The sequence below is a fragment of the Haliaeetus leucocephalus genome, unplaced genomic scaffold (genome assembly GCF_000737465.1).
Source record: "Haliaeetus leucocephalus isolate CR32 unplaced genomic scaffold, Haliaeetus_leucocephalus-4.0 Scaffold1, whole genome shotgun sequence".
In the NCBI taxonomy this organism is placed as follows: Eukaryota; Metazoa; Chordata; class Aves; order Accipitriformes; family Accipitridae; genus Haliaeetus; species Haliaeetus leucocephalus.
Window position 1 is genome coordinate 9,767,413 of NW_010972437.1, and position 11,476 is coordinate 9,778,888.

The window sequence follows — 11,476 nt, forward strand, 5'->3', positions numbered from 1 at the left end:
TTCCAAGGCTAAGTCTTCATGTAACAAATATGCTTAAGAACTAGAGATGTATCATGCAGCATTACTAATGTTTCATTCAGCATAATTTTAACTGCCGTTTGGAAGGATTGTGTAACATGAAGTTAAGTTTCAAGTCTATGCTAAGTTTACATAATTTTTGTTTTGCTCTTTGAACACTACTTAAATTTGTGATCTTTCCTCCAAAGGCATTTAAAATTTATTAATTAAGACATTGTCAGCATTATGCATTTTTCCAACTAAAAATTCTGTACATTTTTGAGTAATTGTTCTAGAAATACACTATGTGTCTCTGACTCCAATCAGCGAGCATCGTTTGTCACTGCTGTTACATTGGAGCTTATGGAAAAAGGTGTACTAACTGCCAATCGGCTGTACTGTTTGGAACCTGTGCTCAATTAATTGAAAAGCATTGTGGAGTTTAAATTATGATTTATGAGAGAATAAAAATTGGGCAAATAAATAGCATTGTTTTGTTTACTCTTCAAATGGACTTGTACTTGATCATTGTGGATTTTTTTGAATACAGAAAAACCACAATTTGTAATTTGAAATAGACACATTGATCTGAACATTAAAAACCATATCATCTTCCTTCATCTTCCCTATGAAACTTCTGAAAGGCACGTTTAATCTAAAATGTTTTTTCTGCCACTGATGCTCTATATCATTTTAGGAGTATTTTGTCTATTACAATATTATGCATAACTTCATTTAGTATAATAAACACCAGGTTGTTTTGCAAGACCTTATGGTACATTTTTTCAGTATCTCCTGTTCCTTCTTTGAAAAAAGGGTAGAGTAGGAGCCACAAAGATTGTTTAATAATGTTGTAGGAAAAAGGGTTTAAAGAAGGACATCAGATTAGGAAAACAGCCATCTATTAGTTCATCATTCACAAAGTTAGAGTGATCCTAAATAAAATGATAGTTGTTGGTGAATTCAGTCTTGAGATTTTTATTTCCCAAACTTTTTAACTGTGATGGAGTTTTATATCATGGCTGGCCACGATAGCCAAAGGAACAATTTTAGATTATCATAATCCCAATTCCATACTATATGCTGTTTTATTGACCTTGTTAGCATCCTGAAAAAAAAAAAAAAAGCAGCACAGAAAAAGTAAAGCAAGCTGTAGTTCTGATGAATACTCTGTCACAGGATGCTGTGGAAGGTCTCATTTTTGACTGTTCTGTGCTGTTTGCTGCTTTCATACAACTCTCTAGTGACTCCAAGCCCTCTCACCTGAATAGCATTAATGAGTTTGGAGCATACAGATTATGTAGGTACTTTTGGTTTTTCCCTGTATGCACAGAATTTCAGATGATATTTTATTGTCCAGCTGGTCACAGCAGTATCAGTGTAACTATTCACAATCAGCTTTTGGGTTTTATTAGCCAACTTACACACACACGCCCTCTCTCTCTCTTTCTCGCTCTTGCACACACACATACACTTTGTCCGCAGCACAACCTTAGCTAACCAGGGTAGAGCAGGGGTAGGAAAGCAGAGCAGCAACCACAGCTTCAGTAAGAAAGAAGGTAGTTTTGCTCCAGGGCAGTGTAGTGCCAGCAACCATGATCCTACTGTCTCCTCTTTAAAAGGCAGGTGCAATGGCCAAGTACCAGTACCAGAAGAAAGTCTTTGGTACCTAAACCTGGGACTATCAGATGTTCCAGCCCTGCCTAACTTAAGAGAAAAGTTGCAGTTTCATACAACTTCTCATACTGTGTTACTTGCTGCCAACTTTCAAGTGAGGTCCTGCCCCATGAAGGAGGATACAGCACAGTCATGAAAAAAACTGTAGCCTCAGATTTCCAGCATCCCTGGAAGTGCTGAGAACCCAGCCCATTGCATCAAGTAGTAACATTTGTGGTTTTGCAGAAGACATTGGGAAATGTAAATCCAGGTGACCTAATCTGCACTTTGAGGCTGCTTACCTTGTTTATGCTGACCTTCTTGTTAACGGCATGTCAGTCCATCCCACTGCACAGTCCTTCCTTGACATACTCTGAATGCAAGAATGCTCCTTTTGGAGCAAATGTTCATTACCAATGGTTGAAAACCTAGAGGCTGGATTTGATGGACAAAGCAGATTTATTTGCTCTAGACAGGGCAGCCAAGCACCAGCCAAACTGAATCAAAGATAGTGCAGCAGTAAGGGATATTTTTCTTGCTGCTGTTGTTCAGGAGGTGCCTCTGTCGACTTTGCCACCAGCACTGCACAGGAAGGAAAGCACCCCTCACCTTCTCCCAGCCTGGGTGAACACTAGGGGAATGGGAGACACTGCTGCCATTTAAAGCAAGAGGATCTAATCCGTATTTAAAGATGGCCAATTTTAGAGCATAGGCATTAAGGAGGAAGCACACCAAGCTGTGGCCCTGGGCAGTCTTTCAACACTGATATACAGTGGCTCTAACCCACAGGTAGGTCTGATGGCAAAGCACAGAGAACCTGAAGAGGAAGAGCTCCTGGGTTCTGCCCTGCCATTAACTAGGCTATCAGATGTCTGACTTACAGAGAAAATGTTCTCTCTAGCTGTAATATAAACACCTGAATTACAAATTGGCTATAAAAGAGATTTTAGCACTAATGCAAAAGCCAAAGGCAAACAGCATCCTTACAGCCTTTGCAGGGGGTCTTGTATTTGTACTACCCACGTGTCTAAAAACTAATACAGGGATACTTATTCCATTACCAAGATGAAAAGAAAAACAAAAAAACCCCCTGCAGTTCATGCAGAAGCCTTGTTTGAATTCCACCAGGCAAAGAATCAGTCTGAAGGAACTCGGACCACAACAACTTGCACTCAGTTTAAACCAGTATTTTTCATATCATGAACACAGTGAATGTTGTACTTGCATCAAAACACCCAGCATCATCAAGGAAAAAAATATTCCACATTAGACTATCCTGGTATATGTGAAAACATCAGATTGCAAACTATATCATTCATTTTATTATTATTATTACATTACTGAGGTACAGAGTATGTTCCCAAACCTGAGAGTGACTAGTGACACAGTGCCAAGTCTAATGCATCACAATGCTGACCTCATATGCTGACAAGTCTCCACGTGGAGACCATTTATTTCTTGATTAAAACATTCGGTTTTAGAACTATTAAAAGTAAAGCTGAGGAGCTGGGCTGAACCAAGGTTTTCTGACTTGCAGTCCTGAGTCGGCAAGATGATCCTGTAACTCAGTGTGTTGCAGTAATTTAAGACCGCTTTGTGTTCCTCACAGCACTAAAAAAAGGGTGATGGCAACGCAGTTGAGATTTTAAGTCATTTGACAATATACACTTTATTCTGATACAAAATTGAAATATTTTAACAAATTTCAATCCATTATGGACTATACTGAAATTTTTAATTTCCATGCTATTTTTAAACTTGTTTAACCACAAGTTCTAAGATTTCAGCACACTAGCACCATTGCTCTTGAAGTCTTTGCCAGTTATTATAACATTATTCTGTTTCCAATCTTGCGATATTATCTTCTACATGAAGGCCATTTTTCTTCTACGGAGGTACTTGGATTACTTTAGTTCAGGAAAAAGCTAATCTTAGATAGAGATGTCAACCTGTAGCACCCACAGCAGAAAAAGAACCATCCATCAGATATCTGAATTTTAGTGATACTCAAGATCTTTCATGCTCCACGCAATTTAAGATACAAACACTTGTCAGAGACCACAGACTGATATGCAAGTGAATATTCCACCGCAGTGTAGACAGTATATGAAAACACGTTAATGTCTTAAACACAGGAACCAAAGACAGCAAGTCAGTACATCACACAATCAATGCTTGAAGAGTAGGAGCATTCCCCTTCCCGCCTTAAATATTTAAAGGATATCAAAGTCAAGATGCTGTGTTTAATTCCAGCGCTCTGTAACAACAAAACACTTATCACATCTGCATCAACCCGAGCTCCTTTTGGGGAAATATATTTTTACTACCTGGAAGTACCATTTGCTTTTAGGTTAACACACAGGTTTAGGTATCAAAGAAACTTCTGTAGAACTGCAGCTTAGGGACCAATGCTTCATTAACTTTACATCTCCATCTACATTTACAGCTGCTATTTTCAGTACCAGCCACTATAGAAAAGCCTAGCCATGAAACAATATTCTTAACTCTTGGAAGTGCCTCTTGGACAAAGGCACACTTGACCAAGTACTCCTTAAGGATGTGTTTATCTTTGACAAGGTTTATTTCTGAATTGAAATTAAGCAAATTAGTCTAACAAGAATGTTATAAATCCAAGTGTGAAAATAATTCCAACAGCGAGTATCTAGTTCTAGACGTGGTGCAAAAAGACCCCCTCCAGAGCACAGAACAAGTCTGCAGCAATGTAGAATCCTCTCATGTTAAGGAAAGGTAGAGCTTTGTTCTATACACAGGCCTAGTAATGGGATGCAAACTAGAAAGAGTTTTTGTTAAAACTTGCTTTTGTTAAAACATTTTCAAGATTTTACTGTTAAAAAATTGTAACCTTCCCCCTCCCCCCAAGTACTAGAGCATTTGCCCTCAGCTGAGTAACCATGAGACATTCTAATGCTGTTCCCCATTACCTGCTGCTACACCCAGATGCCTAGGGGAGCTAACAAGGCAACTCTGCCTAGCGGAGGAAACGCAAAGGTTTGCCACCTCTAGGTGCAAGCAAGCAAGCTTGTCAGCGTAGCAACAAGCCGTCTGGCATACTACGCTAAGGAGAGACTGTGACCTTATTGCAGCAGTTCCAAATTTTGGCTCAACCAAACGTTTGTCACCGTTTTTTAAAAATATATACAGTCCTGGTGAGATTTCCATTAAGTTGCTCCTGATTATATGAAAATCTCAACATTACCACTGTAAATTACTGCCAAGTTAACTTTTAACTGTATGCTACAATGTCAAGAGTTTGCTTTCGGGATGTTTACAGACAGCAGGTAACAAGTTTAAATACCTGAATCGGTCTGTGAACACACCTAAGCCCCAGGTTAAACTGAAATGCACAGGTTCCATATGACTTTTATTTTCTGAGTAACTGAAGCATAACCAACACTAAAATAGAAACTGACTTCACAGAAATAATGCACGGACTCAAAAATGTACGGGAACTTTAAATAGGTACTAGACTACTATATAAAAGTTTTAAATATCCCAGACCTGTAACAAGCAAAGATGCAGAAAAGAAAATACATGTTCCAAGAGTTAAGAACCAATGTGCATAAAAGCAGACAGATTCCATGAAAAGTTCTTTTATTGCCCCTCATATCTACAAATGCAGTTGTGCTTTCAGCTGGGTATCACGTGACAGTATTAGCCTCCACTAAACTACCCTGCCTGAAAGCACCAAAAATCTGAAAGGGAACTCTTCAATTTGTACAGGTCAATACAAACCCACCTGGTAAGCCAAGATTCATTTATTAGGAGGGAAATCACTGCTCTAACCAATGCGAAGCGCCTTTACAGAATTACTGCAGCAGCAGCAGCGTACCGCACACTACTGAGAATTGTGATAAACTGCTTCAGCGTCTTCACCTTTCTGCAAGGCGTCTCTTTCAAGGCAATGAACAATTTCTCACTCCCTCCGCCCCCCTCAGTACACTCCCCACAGCAACCAGAGCAGACACTTCAAAACATTTATCATTTCTGTCTCATTGATCTCAAGACACACAGCAATTTTATACCTCCCAGGATCAGATGATTCTCAAATAGCAATTATGCCAGCAAGCAACCCTCACCCAGAACAGGAAACTCTGGATGACATATGCTGGAATACTTGCTCCTTAATACTTAAGGCTTTCCTTGATATTAAAAGGCTGGCAAAGGAAAGCCTGGAAGGAAATAAGGGTTAAACAAGTGTTTTACTATACACTACAAATCTTACCCAGTCAGAAACCTTCAATTGAAGAGGATGTGCAAGACATTCCCCATTTTGTCAAGCAGCAGCTTCTCATTCAACCTGAAAATTAAAGAAATTACTCTTACCTTGTTTAAAAACCTCCCACTACTCTTTATAATTCATGAAAAATTTTAAAGGCAAACCTTACCTATGCTCATTGCCCTTCCTTTCAGGTCTAAATGCTAGACCTATTGATTTTGAGTCAACTCAAGTAGCTATCACTCAAGGAGGTTCCAAAAGGTGAAGAACTCTTGCTAGACTTTCTTCGATATTTCAGCTGTGATAAGCAGATTTAACTAGCCTTTGGAAAGCTGCTCACTATCAGCACAGTATCTTATGCCTTCACTTTTCTGGAAGTTGAAGCTGTTGCTCCTGCTGCCTTGTCATTCTTTAATTATGCTGACTTCTCCATACTCAATAGGCTGCTGAAGTCCTGTCTTATGAGTCTCCTTAGCAAAGTATGGATCAAAGAAGTACATCCTAGGTTCTTTAAAGCTGGTTAATCACTGTCCTCTCGGCTTACACTTTTTCCACGTCACAAACAACAGCTAAGCTACCCCACCCACCTACAAAGCGGTCACTTACATCCATCTCTTAAAAGGTTGCATACAGATCTTGTTCATAAAGTTTATTATGACACTATTTTTCAAAGTTAACATTGTTGTCACAGTACAGCTACAAGAGGCCCTGTTAAAAAGAACACTGTCAATACATTCTAAAAAAATTTAGAAATACCAGATCAATTGTCAGAAGGGACATCAACCCCATTCTCCAGTTGTCCCTGCAATCAGATGCAGGCCCCAGGTACAAGTCTACACATCTTCTAAGCGTAGTAACGTACAAAGCAAGTCGGTAGTTAGGTGGCCCACTCCCTAGTGAGTTGTGTTTTGGTTTCCAATGTTTTCAAACTCCAAATGGGTTGTTCAAAAAATGCCTTTATTGAAATACAGCCTCCCCCCACCCCCGCCCCAAACCCAAATTAATATGTACAACAACAGAAGCGTTCACTAAATCACCAATTCTTGCTTTAACTTTAGAGATATTTTAAAACTCCACAGAGAAAAGAATAAGCAGACTTTGAAATCCAGTTTGGAAGCTACCATCTTGACACCGGTTCCTTGTTTTAGTGTACTGCAGTCTAAATACACTCCAATAACAGTGTTTAAATAACATAGTTTAATTTTTTTTTCAAACAACACACTCATTTTTCTACTACTTCTTAAAATTGTAATTCATTATTAATATGACTGATGATGCCTTGAGCCATTTCATACATCTTTGCAGATTCATTCCTACACTGGAATCGCATTTACCTTATGCTGCACATTGACCCAGAAGTGTAACAGGTGTGAATAATTCCAATACCATATTGTCAAGTGTCTGAGTATTTCTTCTATTGACTGGGTCCCTACTCTTCTGAGTCTGAATTGACAGAAAGCACTGTCCTGGCAATAGTCGAGAGAATTCACATCAGATGAGAAAAGGACAGACTGTAGTGCCTTAATTGGGAGGTCAGAAGTGAGAATGAAGTACAATTTCTAGCCATATGTGCTGATAAGATTTGCTACTCCAGTGCATCAAATCAAACTGTAACACGCTATCACTCTACCTGTGGAAACTCAACTGTACCATTCTACGTTGTGGGAAGTGTTTCTAGTCAGTAAAATACAACTAGATCATGTTTTGTTTTATCTTTGAGCTCTTAGCCGAGCGCAGACATTTGCAAGGGAAAAAGCTTGAAAACTATACTACTTAGAGCCCATCGTGAATGGGCTTTTGGAACGCATTACCTGGGACTGTCAGTGATTACACCTGTGCTACCCTTGGCTCCCAGTCAGAAGAATGTGTCCAGAAAATTGCCTAGGGTGCATGCAAGAAAGTATATAGCCATTAAGTTATTGAGGAACATACCTATTACTCTCACTATGACGCCTCATTCAATTGAAACAGTGCAGTCTGGTGTGAGGGAGAGGGAAATGGGGACAAAGGAAGGGGATGAAAATTCCAAGCCACCCTCCCCAAAGTATAGTTTTATTGAAACAGAATCATTGTATATCCCAAGGAAACAGGCACTTGATTCCCCCCACCTTAACTTCTCGGGAATTACAATAAATATAAAGGTAAAAAGCAAGTTTCTTTTTCTCTTCACCCAAGACTTAAGCAACTGCAGTTATCCCTTATACATCTCAAATGAGACGGGAGACAGCTTTAATGTGTCTAAAGTTGGTCTTGTTAAAATATTTATCATGCCTTATTTTCTTGAAGCGCTAATACTAATACAGAACTACAAATTAAAAAAATATGCACAAACCAAAAAGTAATTTGAAATTTTCATTAAGGTAAAGCTTAGTTCTATAATTCACAAACACTAATTTGAGTAACTCAATCCTAGTTATACATCTAAACAAACTATAATGCAACATACAGATGTTTTCCCTCTGTATGCCTATGTAACTCATGTCAATGACAGTTACATATATACACTGAGACTAGACCCCTTAAGACTGCAAATCAATAGGTGTTTCTATTGTTAACTTTAAATTAATACAAAATAGTAATTGAGAAATGCATTAATCCTCTCTATTAACTAACAAGGAAACACCCTAAACTACATTTTATTTCTGTTATAGAGTTCTCTGTACTAAATGTGGAAAAACTGAACTACACAAATATTGAAAAGTTAAAAATTCCTTAATTTGTTTATTCCTGGTACCACTACCACAATTTACAGGGCAATATACCTGATGTAATGGGAAAATAAAAAGAAAAAAGAAAGACAAAGCTACAACAGATAAAGACCTCAGGAATGTACATCTAATCGACACTACATTGCATTAATCAATAGCTGCACTTTTTGCAAACTGTGGCTATGACAGTCCTGAACAAGAAGGGTTTCCTGTTTAAGCTGCAGTAACTTTTCTGACTATGGATCATCGTTCCTTCTGTGGCAGATTTTACAGTTCCTCTAATGCATTTGGGACGACTGTCTCAAAGTAACCTGCAGCTTTCCTGACAACTCCTCGCTCTCTCTCCTGCTAAGAACTGTAGCCTGTTGAATACAGGATAAGAAAATTATTACTCTCAGTGAACAGTTGTACATTATTAATCATCATTATAAATATGCATTACACCTACCCTTTTTCTGGCAGCATTTTTAGAATCTTCTACCACCATAGCCCCCACTTCCACTTCCAGATCCATAGCCACCTACAAAAAACAAGGTGCGTATTAAATACAATAACAAGAAACTTTAACCCAAAAAATATTTTCTGTACAAAATCTTATTTACCACCATAGGGACTGCCTGAACTTCTGCCACCAAAGCTGCCACCACCTTTCATGGGACCATAGTTAGACTGCTGTTGTCCACTGTAATTGCCAAAATCATTGTAGTTTCCACTTCCACCATAATTACCTGAAACAAATACAGATTTATAAAGCCACTTCTGTTCAACACTTAGGACGTGAAGCTTGCCAAATTATGACATCCAATGTAAATGTAAGTTGTAATCGTTTAAACAATTTAAAATAGAATTGCAAACATTTTGCATGCTACCTCTGCTTACAATGCACAAATGACAGAAGACCCTTAGCTTTTTGAGAATTAGAAACTGTTACTTCATTGAAGATGAAAAACATCACACAACATCAGACAATTTATGTCGATATGAGTTGGCAATTTGAAGTTAACACAATAGGCCAAATTTAAGGCCTCCAAACTCAGAAAAGCACACAAGTTTCACTGTCATTCTTCCACTGCCCAATGGTTTGCATGTATGGCAAGAACGTAAACTACATACAATTTATTTCCTCCAAAAAGTGATAGAATTGTAATGGGCATGCTGCATGTACACATCAGAGGGTATAATAAAGTGTGCAGCAGATTTTGCAGCTTAACTGCCCAAACTTGTGGCAAATAATTAAAAGGCTTATTTAAACTTAGATTTAGAGTCCTCACAAAGGAGGACGTGATCTACATGATGTGAGCTGGTATCTGATGGTAACAGCATACTTCAAATGGTCAAAAGTTTAAAAATTCCCCTACTCTACCTCCACACACAGGTTTATAGCTGCTGCTTTTCGAAAAACAAGTTCCAGGCAAAACAATGCTGTACAGCATATCAAAGCTGATCCAGACAGAAAAGAACTTTACTTATGTAGCACAGCATTCTACATTAAGACCTAACTGTACAACTCATTTTATGGAGTATCATACTTCAGGCATTGTACAACTCAGACCTGCCCGAAAACCATGGATGTCTAATTAAAGCTGGCATCTTACCACCACCGAAGTTTCCTCCTTCATTGTAGCCATCATATCCTCCTCCTCCACCTCCATATCCACCACCTGGGTTTCCATATCCTGGTCCGCCACCACCACCATAACCTCCTCTGCTGCCATAGCCAGGACCACCTCCATAGTTGCCACCTTTAAATAAAAGGACAGTCAAACTAAACACACCAAAGCTTAATATTGGTAAGGAAAGGTCCATTTAACAAAAAAACAACCAACCAAAAAAAAAAAAACCAACCCAAAAAACTCCCAAACCAAACAACAAAAACACACAAAAATATCCCATAATGTTTTCCCTTTATTATATGCATTGTGGTTGCATCACTTATCTGAACTATTTAATTCAAACAAAAAACCTCCATTAGTTTATATATATATCCTTGAAGCATGATACTTAGAAGTTCATTCTGGCTCACAGAAAATACATAAACATGCTGCTACCACCACCACCACCCATTACGTGTAATAACTGCCTCTTTACACAAATGGCTTTGTCAGTACTGTGTATCACCCTCTTTATTCCTCTGAACTGAAATGACTCAAGTAGGCAAAGCCCACAAAAGAATTCTTGTTTACAGTTTTTATCTAGGTGTACAGCTTTATTTACATGTGTGTCAAAGCTACTGGACATTCTTTTTTTCTAATCACATACAGCTTATCTGAAAGACTTAGTATTCCAGATGCTGATCTAATCTCCAACATTTTGATGGAGTAGTTCCAAACTGGGAAATAGTTCAAAGAACTCAACATCACTACATGTATCTGCTTATAAAATCAGGACATAAGTGCTACTTCCCTCATCCCCCCGCCCACCCCCCCCAAATGCTACCTCCACAGCCATTTGGTAATTTCCACAGTTCTCTTCAGATGCATTTTAGATACTGATCCAAACTTCCATCATGGAAAAGATACTACTGAGCCATGAAAAGTCTTACAGTTGATTGAAAAGATTTCCATTACGTTAGTCACTGCTTTATTCAGCTTTAGTCATCTCAACTGACACCAAAATCTTCATTTAGTTCTCAAAAATCATAAGCAGCTCCTGCATGACCTTGTGACATGAGGTCATTTAAAGGTAAGTATAGAGGAGTATGTTTTTTTCACCCATCATTTTGTGGTGAAAACAAAAAACCTTTAACTCTTCACAGCTCTACAATGTAGAAAGTATTATCACCAAGCAGACTTTTGTTTCCAATGTGAAGGCAAGACTTACAGTTGGTTGTAACATTGTGGGGGGGGGGGGGGGGGGACAAAAAACAAAATCCCAACCC

General features: G+C 38.5%; 1 protein-coding gene across 8 annotated transcripts in view; it reads right to left on the bottom strand.

Annotated features, from left to right (window-relative positions):
• Nucleotides 1-813: 813 nt before the first annotated feature.
• HNRNPA3 (heterogeneous nuclear ribonucleoprotein A3) overlaps nt 814-11,476 on the bottom strand; it is a 20,802-nt gene continuing 10,139 nt past the window's right edge. For 6 of the 8 annotated variants that reach the window (XM_010566248.1, XM_010566199.1, XM_010566226.1 and 3 more), the window contains 4 exons: nt 10,194-10,340; nt 9,201-9,326; nt 9,047-9,118; nt 6,525-8,960 (listed from right to left, as the gene is read on the bottom strand). In XM_010566248.1, the coding sequence (XP_010564550.1) occupies nt 9,066-9,118; nt 9,201-9,326; nt 10,194-10,340 (326 nt within the window). In that variant the 3' untranslated portion in view covers nt 6,525-8,960; nt 9,047-9,065. Of the gene's footprint in view, nt 3,561-5,896; nt 5,972-6,524; nt 8,961-9,046; nt 9,119-9,200; nt 9,327-10,193; nt 10,341-11,034; nt 11,435-11,476 lie in introns of those variants that run through there. The other 2 variants (XR_774266.1, XR_774268.1) reach the window with 2 other exon arrangements.